Source organism: Pinus tabuliformis, chromosome 5_2 (genome assembly GCF_031772625.1).
Source record: "Pinus tabuliformis cultivar Carrire ecotype Pingquan chromosome 5_2, CPIR1, whole genome shotgun sequence".
Taxonomy (NCBI): domain Eukaryota; kingdom Viridiplantae; phylum Streptophyta; class Pinopsida; order Pinales; family Pinaceae; genus Pinus; species Pinus tabuliformis.
Window position 1 is genome coordinate 660,575,147 of NC_142306.1, and position 24,141 is coordinate 660,599,287.

Below are 24,141 nucleotides of genomic sequence, written 5' to 3' on the forward strand. Positions count from 1 at the left end.
TAACCCTCGTGATTGCCATTCTATCAACCTCTTTAGTCAGATGAGCCTTGGTTTTTCTCCTTCCATCATCACTATCTACTTGGCCAATCATACACTTTCACTTGGTTGTTTTACCCTTTTGAGGAACAATTGCAATGAGTGGTCTTATTAGCTAGCCTCTTCACATAAATCAACATGTTTTGAGAAGTTCCAACATCACTGGAACCAGTTGCTATCCTAGACACCACTCGTTCCTCTAAGTGGAGTCCTCTTTAAGCTCTTTTTAGACTCTTGAAATATGAAAAGATTACCAAGCGCTTGTCCTTTTCAGCTCATTAACGGATTGGAAACGAAATCTACTCATTATAAGTTTAACCCTTTTATGGACTAAGATAGATTATTTACGAAAAAGGAATACGTTGACTGAACATGGTCAATAGGTTCTCTCTCATATTGTTTTACGCTTTTTTGGACTTGAGAGACAAATCTACGAAAAAGAACTTGTGGAGTTTTCTTTTTGTCCCTTTTCAAACTCTCTAAACATGAAAAGGACTAAGTTATCATTGTCGTTAAACTCGTTAAAACATCAAATAGCGATAAACTTTTCCATCATGACAAGACCGAGTTTCACCTTTGCTAGACTCGTTAAAACATCACATAGTGATGGATTCACCCAAAGGGTGGAATTATACAACAAGCATATGTTATCCTCCTAAAGCTTGATAAAAATAAAGAGGTACTGGTCAACAATGACTGGGGAAAATGGGAAAAGGGGTAAACCACTTTATGGCAGCAGGTCCCTCTTGAACATAACACTTTCACTTTATCATTATGACTATATGGGTTGGGTTATCTGCTTGATGGTTATCATACCTTGGTCTATCATACCATCCATTACTTTTGTTTTGGGTCAATGCTGCCAATTCATTTAGTGTCATCAACATGTTCAAGAGAAGTCACTCAGTTAAAATTCATCCTTTGCAATACTCATAAACCTTCATTTTCATGACCGCCATTCCTGAACCTTGTGTCGTTAGTCAAATTCTGTCTCCAAAATCATTACACTCATTTCATGTCGTTGATGTGGGATACATCAAGGCCCTCCTGCGACAAGTCGCTTCTTGTCGACATCAACACACTGTCCAAGAAGTTGACTTAGAAACACCCTTCCAATACCTTGAGGCTTGCATACATCAATGGCAGGTTTCTCGCTTCCAGCGATAGGTTGACATCACTGGCCCAATTGAAAGACTTTGTATGGTGTTCGAAATCAAAACATCCATTCACACCATGCAGAATGTACTATAGTACCTTGAGGATCATTATCATTATCGATGATTTCTCTCACGTCCGTTAACGACTTACATCATTGGCTGGTAATCAGATGATGCCTTCCCATGTTCAACTTCAGATCACATATTCACATGGCTAGACTCGTACTTGAGTGAACAATTGAACGTGATATAAGACCCCGAATCAAGTTTCATCCATCCGGGTTGCGATTTCAGGAAAGTACCAAATCATCCATACAATGGCTTTACATTGATGGTCATCCGATCATGGGTCTATATCTGTAGACGACTATCTATGTACTTGTAATGAAAGTTTATATGCTGAGCATGGGTATGCCTTCCCTCAACAATTCATGAGAAAAAATAAAAATATCATGATATTATGTATTGTAATCGATGCAGGTCACCATCCACTTCGGAACTTGCTCATCACATTGTAAAGCATATCACTCGACATTATTATTTTTGACTTCATGATTTAGGGGGCAACTGCTACAGATCCATTTGGGCACATCACTCCCATCTAAGTGATTAGGGGTTGGAATTTGAGAATTTGTAAGGAGATACTGTTGGTGTGAGGATTGAGATTATAAGCAAGTATTTCTATGCTACGGGAGTGTTGTGCTATTGATGTGATGTTGGTTGGAACCCAAGCTAGAAGAGTGACAATGGATCAGAATTCATGGTTGTAATTCTTCCTTCTACTTAATAAAGATGTTTACACCTTTTTCCATATGCTTATCTTGATATATGATGTTTATATGTGTGAATGTATCTGATTCCATTTACTTATAGTTGATAGATCTCTTGCTTTGATTGGTTCTCTGTCTTCTATTTATGCTTGCAGGTACTTTTTGAGTGAGTTAAGTTCGAGAAGGAGCGACGGGAGCCATACAAAGGAGACAAAAGGAAAGCGAAAGAACAAGTAGGTCCTTTGATTCCCTTACCTTATTTATTGTCTATAGAAAAAGGATAAGCGCTTTAAATTTGTTGTTCTAGGTATAGCTACCTACCTAGGGAATTAGTATTTATCTGTAGATGCAAAATTCCACATAACAACCTTGGACATGGAAATTAGGTTATTGAGTAAAGGAACCAACCCTATTGCTAGAAATTGGAACAAAACTAGAAGAACCCAAAACAAATCCCTTCAAAACAGATGGGGAAATGTTACCCAAATAGTGTTGACCACCATGAGTAGAACTACTAGTATTTATCTTGTGGAAATTTAAAGCTTTAATTAGTTTAGGAAGGAATCTTACCGAATTAGAATAGAGTACCAGGGGAACAGATGGAGGAGGAATTGATGAGTTTCTACCTTATAAAACATTGGTTTTGGGAGAAATATCATCATCACAAAATAACCTTCACTTCACGAAATGCATCTTGTCATATACAATGGTACTAGGATCAATTATGCAATATTTGGGCTTGGTGTTGAGGTTTCACCTAATTCCTGGTAGACTTTCTTACTTTGACTTAGTTATTCTTCTTATTCACTTCTTGTATCTCCTCTTTGTCCACTAGAGCTCACATCTCCTTTCCATTATCCCTTCTGCATCTTAGGGTTGGACAACAGTTCTCCTATTTTCTTCAATTTCCTTCATATTCTTCAAATATCTCGCATATTTCTCTCCCTTCATTCATTAGGTATATGTTCCCTCCTCATCGACCTAAAATATCACACATTTTTCATCTCCTCCCTATCCATTGCAACTTTCTCTCAGCTTCCGAAACTTGTTATTGCCTCCCCCAAGATCCCCGCCCCTAAACAAGAGGATTTTATGATGCCATGTCAGCTGGAGGAAATTGTAACAATATTTCTTCTACCACCAAAACTTTAATCTGCAAGGGGATCTATTTTAGTATGTGTCATCTTTGCCCAAATCAAAATACCACTTTCACTTTGAAAAATTATTGGTGGTTCTTTGCAACAAAATCAATAATGTATCCCTCCAAGGTAGCTTTTACCTAAAAATCGACAACTCTGGTAAGATCATGATCCAAGCGATGCAGGGAAGCTAGATTAGATGTATTCCAACTCTGGAAAGTCTGACCAGTGCTCCCAAATCCCAAAGAGTTCCACAACCTACTCAACCATTGATGCAACTTCTTAGGGAAAACCAAAAATATTTCATATTGATCATAGGTAGGTTCAAAAAAAAGCATCTCATCACAAATCCATTATAAATTATTTTTCCATAGATGTGTTTGTTGATATATAAAAGAATCACATTTATGTTTCCACTATTCTCAAATACTACTCTTGAGGATCCTACTCACCATTATATAAAACCCCAATTAGTTTTCAGGTCCTGAAAATAGAACCATTTGTTGGAAAAAAAAATATTACATATACCCAGGGTTCTACGTTAGGGTGCCAAAAAATGTTTTTGCCGTAGTCTAGTTTAGCATGAGCATTTTTGATCTTCCAAAAAGGAATAAAGTCTCACCTGAGGCACTGAAGAGATTTTAGTGTGATGATTGTGGCTTGGAAGGTGACAATATAAATTATATCGGTTAAAGAAATATTACTAACAATTAACCATTACAGATTGATTGAAGAACAATCACATAATAATTTAATAAAACACATTGCATAGGAACTTGATATAGCAATTCAAAAATTTTAAATAGGTCATAATCACAAATACATCCACACATGTAAAACAAGGAAATTCCTTGGCATCAAATCTCCTTTTATTATATCCAAAAAGAGAAAAATCTCAGATTACATTCTCTAACATATAGATCATTAAGATCATGGACCAATACAATAGAAACCAATAGAAAAGACTTATCAAAATACAACATAATAGATTTGGCAATGCGAGACTAAAATTTGACAACATTTCAACTTCTTCTCTAATCTCTCTCTTCACCTTTTCCTTGTTGGTTCTTTTATAGTTTTTATCTATTGATATCGTCCAACTTAGCTATGATTTGATAGGATCAAGCCTTCCTTATTTCATGCTTTCTTGATATTGTCAACCTACTTTCATGCTTGCTTGATAATTTCCAAATCTTTAACTAAGTTTTCTGGCTATCATTCTTTATTTTCTGCTACCTATTTTCAACCAAAATTAACCATACGAAATTGGCTTCTTTTCAACTTTTTATTTCTCCTTTTTCCATCCCTGATTTCTAACCAAAATTTACCATTACAAAAAATGAAGGAACCAACATGGTTGTTGAATAAATTTAGACAAGTTATCATGGAAAGGGACATTACTCTTTGCATGAGGATTTGATGTAGCTTGTGGAAGCTCTAGAGTCTGCTCATGAGAAGAATGAGAGGGAGGGACATATGAATCAGTGAAAGAGAGTTAGGTTTCTTATGGGGAGGGTAGAGGAGAAGGTACTATATGGGTTGGAATTGCAATAGGAAGAGTAGATGGTGGAAAATCGTATATTATTAGAGTTAAATGAATGGGATCAGTAGGCTCATCATCTTCAATCTGAATAATTTTAGAGAGATATACAACAGAGGGTATTGGTTGAGTAATTAGGAGAGGAGTAGAAGACACACTTTGAACCACAGATAATGTCACTAAGGAAGCCATATGAAGCTAAGTGGGATGGAAGGTTAGAGCTCGAAGGGGGATGACAACATAATAGATGGACTTCCAGCTTATGCAACTCCACTAGGCTCAAGAGTAGTGATAGGGGCTTCAACAAAAGTAAAATGGGTCCAAAGGCATTTAATTAAAGGCTAAGAGTCTTTGGCATCAGAAGTAGAAGGTGCAGGCATGCACGAATGCTTGTAGTCAAAGGAAGAAGTAAGTGGATATGACTAACACTGGGTTAGAATTCCAAGAGTATAATAAGTTCCATCAAGTTTGTGGATTTGCTGGACACTGGGCCAACTCATGAATTCCTTGCGGAATTCCTTAGGAGAAAGATAGAAAGGAAAAGGGTGGGTGTAGAATGTGTCCTTCTCCATGAATTTGGGGAAAACATAACACTGTAGGTGATCAATGATACTTTGTTTTTTAAAATGAATGCTTATCAATAAGGGATTGCAGTATTATCTAGATATGGGTAGTGGAAACAAGTTCTTTATACAAGGTACTAGAAGAATTTTCATTGAAAACAATGTTAGGGGCATTAGAAAGAGTATTCCATGGGTCGAAGGTGTGAGATAGGGCCTGCCTATCTAAAGGTACATGTAGAGCATGACCATCAAGGGCATGCAATTTCATCATGGTTAAGGAAATGCTCAAGTATCCATAGATAAAATGACCCCCCTTTTTATGCACATATTTGTAGGAAAGAAATTTGTTTATCTAAGAGGTATTTGCACCAATTTAACTGTATACCTTGCGCACAAAATTTAGCAACATAAATTGTGTCGAGCATGCCCTCATATTTTGTGTAATGGCGGGTGACTTTCCCCGCAATAAGATGGCAAGAAAACTTGAGATGGTCATTGTTGATAATGTTGATGGCTGGTCCATGTCCTGAATGCTTAGTACCATATTTAGCATATAGATTAGCAGATCCCATTTTCTTCACTAGTACAAAATGACTAATTAATTATTGAAAAAACAACTAAATTTTGCATATAAATGACCATTTTTCAGTCGGTGACCACTAGTAGCTAATTCACAGTATCTTATAACGCAACCAGCTTTTAGTCATTTTTAGCTTAGTCATTAATTGGTTTCCTCAATTTTACCAACTAGTAGTATATTTAATCATAAATTTGGTCATTAATTTTTCATTGGTTTAGTCATTAATTGTTGCAATTAATATCCAAATATACAACAAAATATATTACTATATCAATCCTTGAGAAAACCAATTAATGACCAAAGAAATATGACCAAAATGTTGGTCGTGTTATAAGATACTGTAAATTAGCTACTAATAGTCATATATACACAAATTTTATTCATCATTTGAAACCAATTAATGACCAAAGAAATATGATTAAATTTTAGTCGTGTTATAAGATATTGTAAATTAGCTACTAATAGTCATATATATGCAAAATTTAGTCAACATTTTAATAAAATATTTATCATTTGAAATAGTCATTTATATTTTTTTGGTATTTTCATATTCATTGTATAAATGACTGATTTAGTAGTTTCTATTCATTTCATTTAATTTCATTCATAATCATTATAAATGACTAATTTGGTCATATACTCATTTTATTCGTGTCCATCATTAATTAATATAAACTACTAATCTAGTAGTTTTAGATTGATTTTATGTGTTCATTATTAAGCAACATAAATTAATTAGTAGGATTTTACGACTAAATTTTAAAAAAATGCCATACAACGTACATGTTTATCTAATATGATAATGCAAAGTTACATATGTTAATTACAAGACTAAACAACGTCAAGTGTAAATAAAAATAATTTCAACCATATAAATTTTATTATATAGAATATCAAGTATTACAATATGAGTTTCCAACATAATATCGGTTGGGCTACAATTTACACATGAAATATTGTTTCATCATTTCAAAACATTATCATTGTGTTGCCAAAGCATTGCAAGTGAATTCACCAACTCTGAAGGCTTGACCATCAGTCTCTATGAGTGCAGCTTATGCAAGATATTGGCTCTAAGGGTATCACTAGATAGATTCTCTTCTCTCTTTCATTTTGCATTTGTCGCTCCAATGTTATTATTCTATTCTTTCTTCAATTCTTGCTTCTTACCATAAATATTGAGTTCCTCTCTTGAAAATGAAAGAAGATACAATGCAGAGTATAAGCCATGAAAGACGATGAATACTTGAGTATAAAATAAATTAGGCTATAAAATATTTATACGACATATAACTCAACATTCGATAGTGGCCACTATGCGGCTAGATGACTTGTATAAACAAAGAAAATAAAACATCACCATAGAAAATAACACCTTAGGAACTTACTATTCAACCTTAAACAATACCTTAGGCACAATCATACCAACTAAGTTAAATGTTAAAAATATTAGGCAATAGATAACTTGTGAAAACAAATGGAAAAAGAAAAGATCAGTGTAAAAAATATCCTTATTGCTTGTTCTAAAAGGGTCATGTTCCTTAAATTTGGATATTCTTTTGCCCATAGTAAAATTTCCTCGCTATTATGACCTATGTTTTTAGGATCATGAGATTGGTCCAACATCATATTGGATTGTGGAGACAAAATGATTCAAATTTCCAAGATGAGTACCTCACTTGTTTGAATGAAGGTGTTAGCTGTGAGTAGTGCCAAAACCTTAGGGAAGCAGAAAACTAAGACCTAAGAAAATATATCACCACTTTTCCATTGAAAAGAAAAATTCAATCCCACAATGGCCTCTGGGAGTACATTTTTTGGATGGATATGACACTCTGAGAGATGATTGTCTAATACAATGAGAGGTGTACACATATTGTCACAATTCCCCTCACAGTCATACCCTAAAGTTGTGTCCTATAATATTAATCATATTATACTATTTAATTATAAATTATGACTATCAGATAATTATTAGTTTGAATAATTAGTTTGAAATTGCGTTTCTAGTATTTCTGTATACATGAAAATATTCGGGAAAAAAGGTACTTTTTGTGACTAGTTAATTTTGAGTGAATCTAAATACACAAGAAATTATGGTGCCTTGGTGTTTCTGTAGCAGTTATTCGCTCATTGTACCAATTGCTCCCATGTCCTCTATTGCTTTTGGTGAATTCCTCTTTGATGATGTCCAATTCCAATGCAATGGACATTTATCCTCGATGTTTTTCTGAGCCAAAGGGAAGCTCCACAAGTAACAACCAAAAATTAACCTCAAATATATTATTGGGGGCCAAAACGCAGTAATTATATGACAAGCCAAGAAACACTGCTCGTTAATCATATTCCCTTTAATATTGATTAATAATTTCTTTGCATGATCATGTAATACTAAAGTGTCAAGTCGGGACATTTAAAGTTAGTCATCCATCAATATCGCCTTTGAGAGTGCTTAGTAGTTAATACTTCATATTACACACACAGTAGATCATCAACTTCAAGGATAACAATATAAACACAACAAAAATGAAATTAAAATAAATGCTAGGAATTCAAATGAGACTAATATTGAGTCAAGAAAATACTAAGCCCTTCACATTAGCAAGGCATTCTTAGGCACTAAAATAGAAAATCCTTCCATTGCATCATTTTCACCTTTTAATTTCTTTAATTGAGAACATAACTTTCATGATAAAAAAATCATTGAAAAAGGTATCAAAATCCTAACAAATGTTCGATATATTGTCGTATCAATTAAAAAGAAAGGCCAATTGTTCGATATGCTTTTAACTTGTGGAATATATTGAAGAATATGAAGCTTTCTCATCCATTTATCCTAATCAAATTGTAATCCATGGGTTCCAATCAAGTAATCAATTTCTCTCCAAGATAGTTAAGAGATCACTTTGGAGAAGGACTTATAGAAGCATTGGGATATAAGAAATGGAATTAACTAGGAGGAAAATCAAGCACTTTAGTGGGTGCTCCAAAATATTTGAACACCACTGAAAATGATTTTATACTCCCTCTGCACATTTTAAAACAGAAACCATTCAATTGCATCTAATTTATTTTCCACCTTTCTGTAATATGTAATTCTTTGAGCAAGAATAGAGCATTCATAGATATTGTCATGAAAGAGGACTTTTCATAATCCTAATAAGTTGGGATCTAACAAATAAACAATTCCATGTAGTGAATAAATCTTACATGGTAGATTTCAATGATTAAAATGACAACTTTATTCTTAATCTCATTACAACAAAAATAAATTCAACCCTAACTAGTTAGGATCTAACAAATCAAGAATTTCATGTAGTAAAGTAAACTTACATGGTAGATCCCAATTATTTGAAATGAAAAATTTATTCTTGATCTTATTACAACATAGATAAATTCAAGAGTACATATATATTTCCTTATCTGAGACAAACTTTGAACACATTATGAGATTTCATAGAAATATAATGATACGATTTACCTGTAGGACATGCGAGAGCTATCTACATCTAACACCCATCACTGGACAATAGTGTTATTGAGACACCATCTCATGACATTAGAATCATGTAGATAGATAGTGTTACAGAGATACCTTGCAACATCTATTCAACACTACCTTCAAGCTTCAAATTCATCAATTGATTTACTTTAGTATCAAATTCTATTGGGATTTCATTAAATACAACCTGACAAAAGCCATTTATGATGGAAGTCGTTGCCTTCTCTAGATCTATCCCCCTCTGGAAATAGAATAACTGATATTCCCTAATTTTTGAGGTACTTGCTTCATGTTCAGCATGGGCTATTGGGTTCTTCAAGTGGAAAAGGTTTCAAATATTAGATGTATAATGGAAATAAGCATGCAATTAAAGGTTGCTCCTAACGTCTCTTGGGTGAATTATAAAAAACCATCTACTTAAAACACGATATATGGTAGTAACAAAAACCTACCCGAGATCCCACTTAAGAATTCAAAACAAATAGGAGATGTCTTAAACAATATCAACTATTTAATTGCATAATCACACTAAAATAGACAAATCTTTAAAATGTTGAAAAGTGTAAAACTAGCATTTGCACCAGATGTTGCAAAGAAAACGCCGTAAGGCATAAAGTGCGGAAATCCATTATCCATGTAGTGTGTGCATTATTCAACAAGGTGGATCTCTCTAAATTTGTTGCAAACATTTATGTTGTTGCATTGCTAATTTATTTAGAATCTACTACTACCTCCTCTTCTTGGAATATTAAATTTCTTATCACCCCATGATGACAATCCCTCTAATTATTGGCATCACAATTTTTGCACTTTAGTGGCTTTACCTTCAACCTAAAAAAACATGAATTTAAGTCACTCAATTAAAAAGAAATTGCTAAATTGCTATTTATCAGATTTTGAGTAAAAACAATTAATAACTCATATTTACAACACTTCAAATATTTACAACCTATTAAGTCTTGTATTTATAACTCATATTTATAACCCTTTAAAATGAAACTAACTATCTATATTTTTATTAATAATAAAAATAATCTTCTTTATAAATCTAACACTCACATGCTACTCCTATATATTTATCTTATATTTAATATTGAGTGTCCATCAATTGAATGACAAGATGAAAGCTCAACTTAATTGCACATTTTTGAACTGCTTTGTGGGAATTCATGTCCCATTAATTTAATGGCAAATTGAAGTTTCAAATACAACACACATTTTATACCAGATTCAGAGAGTTCATGAACAAACTTTCAAGGTTTTAATGGATCTAGGTCATTTGTATTTTCTCTCATATTCTGGGTCGTTTGTATTTTCTCTGATGTTGACTATACTAGCAATTGTCCCAAAAGGTACAAACCTTAATGTCCTTTTAATGATCAAGCCTTATGTGAAAACAATCATATTGATGCACTAGTGTACATTGATTTTTTACATTTGTCTTGGTCTATAATAGAGGTGTAACAAATATGAATTGCAAGGTATGTTGAGAATTTGGTTATCTAGTAAGCTTAGAGTCATTCTTGAATCATTATCTTTACCATCTCAGGAAGAAGAAGAAGAAGAAGAAAAGCCTATTGAATTGAAAAAGAGCCCTAAAAAGTATTAGGATCCATGGGTCATTTTTTTGCATTATGTAGCAAGATAACATGGCTAATTGATTATGCCACATGAAGAATTAGCCTTTGCCAATATTTAGGCTTATAACTCGGTGATTTTTTATACTAATATTCTTATACCAATTTACCATGATAATTCTATTCTAAATTAAAACATTGTTTGCAGGCTATCGCGGGAGCTGAGCGTTTGCTCCCTGAAAATATACCTTCAAGGTTCCTTAGGTGGATAGCAGAGCTACTATACTTGACATTGGCAGTTTCTAATGTCGGGCTCTGTAAGGCTAGGATGCCCTTTTTGCTTCTTTTTTTTTTTTTTTTGGGTAAAACAAGAGACACATTGTACCAGAAGACATATAGGGATTCCACAGAGGATTCTGTTAAGGTTAAAGTCAAATAACTATGAGTAAAATTCATAGGTACTTTTTTGAAGTACTTATTCTATTTCAAGAAAGATCATTCTATTGTACTAAGTAGTGTGAAATGACCCCGCTTAAGTAAATACTGTGTTAGTTCGAATAAGTTTGATAGAATTTAAAATAGGCCATGAACTACTAAGATTTGGCAGAGCTTTATGAATGTTCAGTTAAGTTAGCAGGCTGTTGTCCAGAGGCACAGTTTCAAAGAGAAAATGCCATCTGAAATGAACACTGTTTATTTACTTGTGGAAAATAACCATTAAATAGTCCAATTGGGAGGCAAATGCCAGTATGCAGCCTGCATTTTTTATTATCAAAAGAAGTTAAAGCTTGTTATGCATACCAAATGACAAATACTAATCATTCACATCGCAATAAGGGTTGGAAATTAATAATTCTAGAGGCACCAAATACAAGAGTTCAATACAACGGTAAAGCTTATTAATAAACGCAGGGTAGCATTGTCATGAAGGGCACACCAATCACCCATTTGCTACATGAGTTTCCAAAGCATCACTGGACTCTGGCATGATTAGCATTCAACTTGCATTTTACGAGATAGTAAAGATACACGGACAGGGTATCTCTAGAACATGACATCATGCTCCTGAGTAACAAATCTAAAAGAAATCTGTATAAACAAAACAAATACATTTCCAACTGGCTTATCACATATTTCCTTAAAATTTGTGATAGATAACCTACCATAAACAATCCAAAACTCAAACTGGACTGGACGATCTCTTATATCTAAACAAGACTGGGGACTTGAGGCTGTTGTGCAAATTACTGCATACACATTCCATGACAACCTGTACTACAAACTTTCAAATATAATCTGAGCTCCCATATCCCTCTCAAGGAATTATAAGTTTTTCTCCAGCATAGATGGTGTCATCAGTGTACTTATTTGCAGATTTTATTTGATCAACTGAAACCTGCACTCAACCAAGGAAACAGAACCAGTTACACAAGACTTATACAATGGATAGAAGGGAACAAGATGGCAACTTTAGTTTCACATGCATTCAAAAAGCTGAACAGCAACTACGCTAAGAAATGCTCTACAATAAGGTGGAACAAAGAATAAAGATACTTGATAAATAGAGTGAGACCACTCACCAAAATACAAGAGTTCAATACAACGATAAAGCTTATTAATAAACGCAGGGTAGCATTGTCATGCAGGGCACACCAATCACCCATTTGCTACATGAGTTTCCAAAGAATCACTGGACTCTGGCATGATTAGCATTCAACTTGCATTTTACGAGATAGTAAAGATACATGGACAGGGTATCTCTAGAACATGACATCATGCCCCTGAGTAACAAATCTAAAAGAAACCTGTATAAACAAAACAAATACATTTCCAACTGGCTTATCACATATTTCCTTAAAATTTGTGATAGATAACCTACCATAAACAATCCAAAACTCAAACTGGACTGGCCGACCTCTTATATCTAATCAAGACTGGGGACTTGAGGCTGTTGTGCAAATTACTGCATACACATTCCATGACAACCTGTACTACAAACTTTCAAATATAATCTGAGCTCCCATATCCCTCTCAAGGAATTATAAGTTTTTCTCCAGCATAGATGGTGTCATCAGTGTACTTATTTGCAGCTTTTATTTGATCAACTGAAACCTGCACTTAACCAAGGAAACAGAACCAGTTACACAAGTCTTATACAATGGATAGAAGGGAACAACATGGCAGCTTAGTTTCACATGCATGAAATGAACACTGTTTATTTACTTGTGGAAAATAACCATTAAATAGTCCAATTGAGAGGCAAATGCCAGTATGCAGCCTGCATTTTTTATTATCAAAAGAAGTTAAAGCTTGTTATGCATACCAAATGACAAATACTAATCATTCACATCGCAATATGGGTTGGAAATTAATAATTCTGGAGGCACCAAATACAAGAGTTCAATACAACGATAAAGCTTATTAATAAACGCAGGGTAGCATTGTCATGCAGGGCACACCAATCACCCATTTGCTACATGAGTTTCCAAAGCATCACTGGACTCTGGCATGATTAGCATTCAACTTGCATTTTACGAGATAGTAAAGATACATGGACAGGGTATCTCTAGAACATGACAACGTGCCCCTGAGTAACAAATCTAGAAGAAATATGTATAAACAAAACAAATACATTTCCAACTGGCTTATCACATATTTCCTTAAAATTTGTGATAGATAACCTACCATAAACAATCCAAAACTCAAAATGGACTGGACGATCTCTTATATCTAAACAAGACTGGGGACTTGAGGCTGTTGTGCAAATTACTGCATACACATTCCATGACAACCTGTACTACAAACTTTCAAATATAATCTGAGCTCCCATATCCCTCTCAAGGAATTATAAGTTTTTCTCCAGCATAGATGGTGTCATCAGTGTACTTATTTGCAGATTTTATTTGATCAACTGAAACCTGCACTCAACCAAGGAAACAGAACCAATTACACAAGTCTTATACAATGGATAGAAGGGAACAAGATGGCAACTTTAGTTTCACATGCATTCAAAAAGCTGAACAACAACTACGCTAAGAAATGCTCTACAATAAGGTGGAACAAAGAATAAAGATACTTGATAAATAGAGTCAGACCACTCACCAAAATACAAGAGTTCAATACAACGATAAAGCTTATTAATAAACGCAGGGTAGCATTGTCATGCAGGGCACACCAATCACCCATATGCTACATGAGTTTCCAAAGAATCACTGGACTCTGGCATGATTAGCATTCAACTTGCATTTTACGAGATAGTAAAGATACATGGACAGGGTATCTCTAGAACATGACATCATGCCCCTGAGTAACAAATCTAAAAGAAACCTGTATAAACAAAACAAATACATTTCCAACTGGCTTATCACATATTTCCTTAAAATTTGTGATAGATAACCTACCATAAACAATCCAAAACTCAAACTGGACTGGACGACCTCTTATATCTAATCAAGACTGGGGACTTGAGGCTGTTGTGCAAATTACTGCATACACATTCCATGACAACCTGTACTACAAACTTTCAAATATAATCTGAGATCCCATATCCCTCTCAAGGAATTATAAGTTTTTCTCCAGCATAGATGGTGTCATCAGTGTACTTATTTGCAGTTTTTATTTGATCAACTGAAACCTGCACTTAACCAAGGAAACAGAACTAGTTACACAAGTCTAGAAGACTACAACATGGCAGCTTAGTTTCACATGCATTCAAAAAGCTGGAACACATATCCCCATATTAAACCACATCCTAATCAGAGAGTTGCTATGATTGACAATCCAGGCCATGACATTGCCACATCACATATACACTACATCCACTTTAATTATAATTTCTTTCTGACGGGCCTTCCGCCGATTCTCGGAATAGATTTGCCAGACCCTCTTCTATATAGATCTGATATTTCATTCAACTGGTTCATTCAACATTCCCTTCGGCTTCAGGAAGCTCATGGAATTCTGATAAATACATGCCAAGAAATGGAACCAGCACAAATAAAAGCTCTCAAGGAAGGAAGGTTATGAGCGCTGTTGAAATGACCCCTTGTATTTATCCCGTTGGGCTGCTAATAGCTTTGTCTCTTTTAGAATCTGAAGAGAAGTTTGAGAAGGAGGGCTGCCTCAAATGGCTGGACCGCCAGCTCGCCTCGACAGTTCTGTTCGTTTCTTTTGGGAGCCACGGCACCCTGTCGGAGAATCAGATTCAGGAACTAGCTTTGGGGCTAGAAGCAAGTGTGCAGCGGTTCCTTTGGGTGTTGCGTAAGGAGCCTCCTCCTCCAACTGAATCCATGATGACTACCGAAGCAGATATGAGGGAGGTTCTACCTGAGGGTTTCGAGACTCGAATCCAGGACCGTGGATTTGTGGTGGATTCATGGGCGCCTCAGATTGCTGTCCTCTCTCATCCATCCACAGACGGTTTCCTTTTTCATTGCGATTGGAATTCAATGATCGAAAGCATCTTACATGGAGTGCCGATGATCACTTGGCCTCTCTTTGCTAAACAGAGAATGAATGCCTTCCTTCTAGTGAAGGAGATGAAGGTGGGCATTGAAGCGTAGAAGGGCGCAGATGCATTGGTGAAGAGAGAGGAAGTGGAAAGAGCGGCGAGGGAATTAATGGAAGGAGAGGGGGAATGGAAATGAAGAAGGGGATGGAAAAATTGAGGGGAAGGCCCATCATTGAGTGACAACTGTCTTAAGGATGGAAAACATCACGAAAATGGTTTCTAAAAAGCGCAATATTCTCAACTGCCTACGACATTCCAATAATCTGAACCGCCTACAACATTTTTCACCGACGATCTAATGGCTGGAGTTTATTCCATCGTCTAACAATCGATCTAAAGGGCCATAACGAGACAGCACGACATGGAGGGGAGTTCCTTTCAGAGGGAATGCCTTACGGCGTAAATATTTTCGAACTCCTGAAAGGGTATACCTATCCACTCTTAAAACTATTTTGCAGATGGTGCAAGGCTTTATGAACCACAACCCCATGCCAGAATTCAGAGAGTTCACTCACGCAGTTGCATAAGCATTCGTGCCATAATCCTAGATTTACTTCTCTGAGCCCATTAGACTTGAATGCTATTCTTCGACACAAAAAATTGCAGACTTCTTCATGCATGGCAAATATCAGTGCTAAATGGTGTTCAGCATCCTTGTAATTATGATAAATTTCAGGTGATTGAATTACGATATAACTTTCAGGCAATTTAATTTGATTTGCAGATTCCAAAACATTTTAGTAATCAAATTTCCTTAATATTCTGCAATCTTTAATTTCATTACGTGTGCTCTTAACAACGCTCAGCAGACTTTGCTAGTTTCGATCAGAAGATTGCACCCTCACATTTCTTTGAAGGATCTGGATGAAATGGCATGTTTATTATTATTACTGGCAATGCAGTATCTATGGCGATCTGGCCTCTTCTGTGAATTCTACTCGTTTACTGGCATTCCATTTTAGTTGCTCTTTGAACCATCTCAGCTCTATGGTTGTTTCCCATCGATAAAGAAAATCCATGGCTTAAGGAGATTCTCATGACAGAGAAAAGAAATGAAAGCGCGAAGTCATACTTGACATACAGAAAATTAAGAAACCATGAAAGAAAATAATTAAAGGAATCAGAACCATTATATAAATTGCCATTGTTCCATTATAGTTCAAGCAAAATGTGGCTTCTTGATAGAGGAACATAACATGCTGCATTCATAGACATTTAATTGCTTGCTTCCTGGACATGATTTCTCATGGATACCACTGTACTCAAATTGCAAAGGCAAAATACATCACAAATACACAGACAACAACTAAAATAAAAGAATCTTTAGCTCCTTACTGACCTACTACTACTCATGATGATCACCAGTGCTGCTGTTTCTGTAAAACCCCATCTGATCCTCTGAGCTCATCAAGAGGGACCGAAGAATCTCGCTGCTGTCGCTGGAAGCCCACTCCATCGGATCCACAGAGCTTATGAGCGGCCGAAGAATCTCATGCACGACTATCCATCTGTTGCTGAAAACATCCACAATCTTTATACCCACATAATTGACAGAGAAGGGTTTGCTGTCGCTCACAACCAGCGATTGCCCGTGGAGGAGAGTCTTCAGTCTTGTGCCCGCCGGAAGCTGCACCAGATCTGCCAAAGGCAGCCTCATGTTGGGAACCACATGGTACCTCACATTGTTCGAAAATTCTTGGCCTTCGCTTGAGAAAACGGAATCGTCGCTGAGAGTAAAGATGGTGAGGTTTTGCAGGCGCAGAAGCTCAGGGGACTTGATGCGCATGGCCAAGGCGAGGATGCTGTAACCGCGATCTCTAAGACTGAGCGCTGCATCTTGCAGCATGAAGGGCGTTATGACATTCAGGGGATGATCAGGACCAGGACTAGCTGATGATGATGGTGATGGTGACATCATTGCAGGAACAGGGGCTCCCGCAGTTGTGTCATAATTACTGTGATCAAGATCAAGATCAAGAAGCAGCTTGTCGACGCCATGGATCACTAACAGCCCGTCATTGAGAATGTCAGGATGCGAGACAAGAACTCCATTAATGTACACTGGATGATACTCGGCCGGCATCTGAGTGGAGGGAGAGATGGAATCTTGGCGGCCACCTCCGTGAGAATTACCTGTGACGACGAGGCTGCAGTGGGCGGCAATGGCTTCCAGGTTTGTTCCGTTGGGCAGCTTTTGCAGATCGGCGTAGGTGAAGAGGCCCTTGGCGATGTGGTGGGAGAAGGCCCATCATTGAGTGACAACTGTCTTAAGGATGGAAGACGATCTAATGGCTAGAGTTTATTCCATCGTCTAACAATCGATCTAAGGGCCCATAACCAGACAGCGCGGCATGGAGGGGAGTTCCTCTCAGAGGGAACGCCTTACGGCGTAACAAGATTCTCGGTTGGAATTCTGTGTGGCCAAAAGAATATTGAGTTACGAAGTCAGTGAGAGCTACGGATGGCAATACGTTGTAGAGACATATAATAGCCTTTGATCCCTGTGATCTCGTTCTCTTTCGCTCCCAATAGGACAATTGATGCATCATATTAGTGCACATATCACGCTTCTCTATAAGAAACTTGACTCCTCCAAAAACAGATAACAATATCAATAACACACAAAGCATGAATGGTATTTTAGTTAAAGCGTTTGGAGAATACATCGTTTGGAGTGTAAGGCGTTTGGATTGGGAGGAGGTCCACGGAGCTAAGGAGTGGCAACTATGTATGTATTGGAGAGGCGGTGTGGGTGCCGCAACGTATGAAGACTGTCAAAAGAACAGAAAATAACGCACAGTTTCGTTGCGCAAGTGGGGAGAGCAGCGTAGTAACTTGGTATGGGCAGCGTGCTAGTCGAAGGAGAATCCTACACAAAAGATAGCATTCAACACATAGAGAATTGCATAAAACTCAGGTGACAGGAAGAGCGCAGGTGACAGGTGTCGGAGGAGCCCATGCTGGTGCCTGAAAGCCTGAAGCGTAGACAAAGAACAGAGGAGTTACTATGACAGAACTGGCAAAGAATGCCACTATAATTTATCTGATGGCACATTCATTACATTTGGGGCTAATAGTAGAATTGTCATGCACAGAGACGTCACAAAACCAGTGGCTCAAATTTGAGTAGGGTAGGAAATCCCCTGCACTTTTCATACCATGTTAAACATAACCATGGGGAAGACCAAATATGAAGGATAAGCATTGAATGCATTATTATTCACAATAATACACATTTATAATACATAGGAGTGACCCTTGGTTTCACATTCCAAGTGGTCTCTTGGACTCCATTAGACCGTTCAGCACCCACACCTTAACCCTTGGCAGATTAGGTGTCCAACAGATTTAAATTCTGGATCCAACGAGCACCACCCTGCATACTTTGGACAGACCCAGAGTGAGATAAACTGGAAATCATGAATTAATGTGTTTCTTGTCAATATTTTGGAGGGAAAGAAAGCAAGCTACTTTTTTAGTCGCATTTTCAATTTATTTCTTTGAAGGTCTATTCAAATTTTAAGTGTACGTACTCATCTGATGCGGAATGAAATTTCAGATCCAACCAATACGCAAAATTCACTTAATGGTTTCTCACGTTTACAATTCCTCGACTCCTTCAGAATGTAACTTTCTCTTTCATAAATATAAAAGTTACAAAGTTTTCCATTGGAAAAATAAAAGAATTTCATTATGAATATTCAGCGCAATGTCGTCCAAATTTTTTAGACCAAACATCAGAATGGAATGCAAACTAAAGAGGGAAAACCAACATCACTAAAAAAAAATCCCCTTGCTGGCAGACTAAATAATATAAATATGAAACAAAGATTCACAAGTAAGAATAAATAAAGCTGCTATGGTTTCTGTAGGTCAAAATAAACAGATAGAGCTAGAGATTTGGAAAAAAAGAACAGCAGCATATCTTCAACAAAGAATAAACAGAGAAAATAAGTGGAGAGGTCTGTCCCATTGAACAGATAACATCATAGAATTTTGTTTTGATCTGGCTAAAGTGGTTCAGAGGAGTAATTGTTATCATCTCCACCTGGCTTCAAACCACACATGTGACATGTTCACTCTTCATGAGCTAATTGTTGATTGAGGCTTTCCATAAGCAATGAAAGTGTATCTCACTCTTGCTTACAGGCCAGAGGGTGGGGTGAGTCTTGAGAGAAGTTACATAAAAATGAAAAATAATATCATAAAATTATCCAAGACAGGCAAACAATTAAAAAATAAGCATCTGAATATTATCATTATCTATAAAAATAAGATGAATCTTGCCAAAAGAATTACTTGTGAAACAATCTGGTCTCAAACAAATATAAAGAAGGCAATAAATGGGTATACATGGGTAATCTGGCATTCTTAAAAGTCAGTCATACAAATATCTGTTGCTTATAATACCTTCTGTTCATAAGGCTCGTATATGGGAATTGTACTGCACGAAGTAGATAGATGAACCACACAGGAAGCATCAAATGAAAACTTTTACATCTAAAATTAAAGTCCAGAACTGATTCTAAAAATAGGTTAGGAATGTAGTGCGATTGGATGATGTCTGGAAAGGCATTTGGTAGAACTATGACAAACCTGGTTAGTTAAAAAGAGGATATCTCCACCTGATAGGGTAAATGTATGTTTTCTCTTTTGTTACCTTACAGATCTTCATATCTTCCTACCCTTTAGCATATCCGACACACTATGGAATGTCCTCTCCCGCAACATTTACAACAGGCTAATACAATAGAATCAGTTCAGCGGATTCAAAATGATCCTCTGTTTTGATCTCGAATAGTACTTGGACTCATTCATTTGCAACTTTCTTGATTATTGAAATATGTCTGCATCGAGAGCCTACTGATAGAAACCGAAAAGATGTAGCGTGGGGTACCAAGACATGTTGAGAAGGAAAAAATCGATATGATAGGGGTAAGGAAGAGGAGATTGGACAACAGGCAATACTCACCTGCTCTCTGACTTCATCTGAAATCTCTAATAAATCATATGGCATGCCATCTAGAATACGATCTAGTTCTTCGGTCAGAGCATGGAATCTACCCGAAATTGCTTCACCGTCCAAAGCCTGGATCACGCCATTAAAGTTGAAACCCCAAATTAATCCTCCGCCGTGATTAAAAACCATGAAAACAAACCTCTATGTAATGTGTAGCTGAAAGATAAAGAAATGTGCTCAAACACAATTTTATCTATGAAAACAGGTGAAGCATTGTGTATTCCAAATGATTTTCTGAACGACCAAGAAACATATTGCCCAGAAAGAGTTGATGCAAAGGAGAGGCATAGAGAAGAGAATGAATGAAGTGATCATTACCAGGTACAGTTTGCTGCCATCATGGCAGAGTTGAAGCAGTCTTTTCGCAGAATGGAATGTTTTTCGTAGCGAAGAAAAGCACTCCGCTGCCACCCGAGGAAGGGGTCCCTGCAATTCTCGAAGTTCTTCAAACAATGGAAGTAACAGTTGAATCCTCCTAACGAGGTCGAAACAGTCTTTCTTCTGGCTTTTTCTGTAGTCCCTGTTCATGGTACCTCACATTGTTCGAAAATTCTTGGCCTTCGCTTGAGAAAACGGAATCGTCGCTGAGAGTAAAGATGGTGAGGTTTTGCAGGCGCAGAAGCTCAGGGGACTTGATGCGCATGGCCAAGGCGAGGATGTTGTAACCGCGATCTCTAAGACTGAGCGCTGCATCTTGCAGCATGAAGGGCGTTATGACATTCAGGGGATGATCAGGACCAGGACTAGCTGATGATGATGGTGATGGTGACATCATTGTAGGAACAGGGGCTCCCACAGTTGTGTCATAATTACTGTGATCAAGATCAAGATCAAGAAGCAGCTTGTCGACGCCATGGATCGCTAACAGCCCGTCATTGAGAATGTCAGGATGCGAGACAAGAACTCCATTAATGTACACTGGATGATACTCGGCCGGCATCTGAGTGGAGGGAGAGATGGAATCTTGGCGGCCACCTCCATGAGAATTACCTGTGACGACGAGGCTACAGTGGGCGGCAATGGCTTCCAGGTTTGTTCCGTTGGGCAGCTTTTGCAGATCGGCGTAGGTGAAGAGGCCCTTGGCGATGTGGTGGGAGAAGGCCCATCATTGAGTGACAACTGTCTTAAGGATGGAAGACGATCTAATTGCTGGAGTTTATTCCATCGTCTAACAATCGATCTAAGGGCCCATAACCAGATAGCGCGGCATGGAGGGGAGTTCCTCTCAGAGGGAATGCCTTACGGCGTAAAAATGGAGTAGGAATATTATAATAATGTCATGGTAGATATAGCTATGTAAAATGTAACTTATATCTAAAACAAAGAAATGTAACTTCTATAGCTACATGAAATGTAACTTCTATATAAAAAGATGGAGTTGGAATATTATAGTTATGTCACGGTAGAAACATGTAAATGTAAGTTCTATAGCTACATGAAATGTAACTTCTATATAAAAAAATGGAGTTGGAATATTATAGTTACGTCAGGGTAGATATAGCTACGTGAAATGTAACTTCTATATAACATTCTAAATATCCTTTTTCAGTAATTTAAGAGACTAACATTCACTTCTATATAACATTCTAAATATCCTTTTTCAGTTATTTAAGAGACTAACATTTTTTTAATCTTCGATTATTAAGTTAATACTCCACCAACAATAGCATTGAATTAGTTCTTCACCAACCAAGGGGAAATTTTAAACCAATGTGAAAATGCTTACTCATTCCCCTGCCATATTTCTGATATTTTATTTGTGTGTGGATTTAAGCTAGTGTAATGTAACTTAAATGTAAAAAGTTACCCAGATTGAAGTTATACAACCAACATATGAACATAAAGATACAACATGCATGAGTATAAGTAATATGATGTTTACATGTTATATCAAGACAAACTTTTTCTCATCTCATTAACTCTTATCTTATAGTTGGTGATGGATATAACCTTTAAAATTATGATCCATCCTTGTCATATCTTATATTTAATGACGGGGATAGATTTTAAAAGCATCAACCTTGTTTATTATTTTATGTAAGGTCAATTTAAATGGAAGTGCTCATAATTTCATTCAATATTATCTTGTACAACTGGAAATAAAATGATATAGAGGTGGTGTTTCTAATGATTTTCAAACTTGTTTTAATTACCTAAATTTAGCCTATTTAAAATAAACAAGGGTGGTGTTTATAGTGATTTTCAAACTTGTTTTAATTACCTAAATTTAGCCTATTTAGAGTAAATAGTTGCATTGACCATCTTATCTTCAAGTCAGTAATTTTACTTGAGGGAATCCTCATGACATCCACCATCTCTAGAAATTATGAAATATTAGTAGTATCTTGCACTAAATAGACAATGTTGGCATAGAATATTATTGTGTTTTTTTACTCTGTGTCACAAATTTATTGATTTTTTTATGATTCTTGGTTTCATGGTGTTTCTAGTGATTTTCAAACTTGTTTTAATCACCTAAATTTAGCCTATTTAGAGTAAATAGTTGCACTGACCATCTTATCTTCAAGTCAGTAATTTTGCTTGAAGGCATCTTCATGACATCCACCAGCTTTGAAAACTATGAAATATTAGTAGTATCTTGCACTAAATAGACAATGTTGGCATAGAATATTTTATTGTTTTTTCTTTACTCCATGTCACAAGTTTATTTATATTTTATGATTCTTGGTTTTGATTTCCATGCTAATACTGGATTCATCATGTCTTCTAGGACTTTTAGTTGTGAGCACATCATATTGCTCCCTTCTAATTGTATAAAAACATAGAGTATGCATAGTGACATGTAGTGACATGTGTGTGTCTATTTTACTCAATCATATGCTTGACTTTTTAACCCATTCTAATCCTACCACAATGAAATTAAGAGACAGAAGGACACAAGAAGAAATATCAATAAATGAAATTAGAGACTTTAGAATGCAACTCAAATTGTACCTGAATGTAACGATAAGTATTTGCAGCTTCCTGGTCAATGATGAGCATCGAGTCACACTGTGAAAAATTCCTTGCATTATGAGAATTTGGTTGCACTTGGACTAATCCTCTATAGTAGTCCCTTGACTTGCCTATAGATATAATTTTAGAAACAATCCTACTCCTACAATTCTTCCCTATATGGATCATCTTTGTCCCCTCCTATCGATACTTATTTTTTAAAGCAACATAATAGAAATGTCTAATTGCATCATCACTTTTCAAAACAATGCTTGAGTATTTCTAGGTGATTGTTGAACCAGCCTCTACTCAGGTCCACAAAATCCTTGATTTGTCTCCATCGGAAAAACCTCTTTTTGTAATAAAATTATAAATCCCACATCTGTATTCCTCTTTCCCGATATACCAATTCTTTACAGTGGAATACTTTATCGTTGCTCCCTTGGTGCAATAGCGATCCACTAATGTGGCATGGAGATGATCAGTGTCATAAAATGGTCCAGTGCATCCTTCAATATATGTTACAAAATTCCTCTCACCTCATAGAACTCCTCTCGTCTACAACAATAAGAGTCCTCTCAAACTGCCATCTCATTCATCTTGAAATAAGTGGATATTTCCATGGGTGACAAAGTGTGCTTGGGGATTTAATAGAAGGAGCTATCACTAAAAAAAAAATGCAATGCAGCATAATAGTTATCAGCATGAGGAACAAGCTTGCCAAGCTACTTCCTAACTAGATTATGGTACTCGTGAATTACCTCTTATAATGAACAAAATATAACCTCAGCT

The 24,141-nt window shown here is 36.4% G+C and overlaps 1 protein-coding gene and 1 pseudogene across 1 annotated transcript; one reads left to right on the forward strand and one right to left on the reverse strand.

Annotated features, from left to right (window-relative positions):
* Positions 1-14,901: 14,901 nt before the first annotated feature.
* Positions 14,902-15,426, forward strand: LOC149160810 (UDP-glycosyltransferase 88A1 pseudogene; annotated as a pseudogene).
* Positions 15,427-16,719: 1,293 nt separating this feature from the next.
* On the reverse strand, positions 16,720-17,457 carry LOC149160811 (fasciclin-like arabinogalactan protein 21). Its single transcript, XM_089434712.1, has one exon. The coding sequence runs from the start codon at positions 17,455-17,457 to the stop codon at positions 16,720-16,722; it is 738 nt and encodes a 245-aa protein (XP_089290838.1).
* Positions 17,458-24,141: the final 6,684 nt, after the last annotated feature.

Excerpts from the sequence above, each read along its gene's own strand:
- LOC149160811 (XM_089434712.1), bottom strand. The coding sequence starts at position 17,457 with ATGCCGGCCGAGTATCATCCAGTGTACATTAATGGAGTTCTTGTCTCG.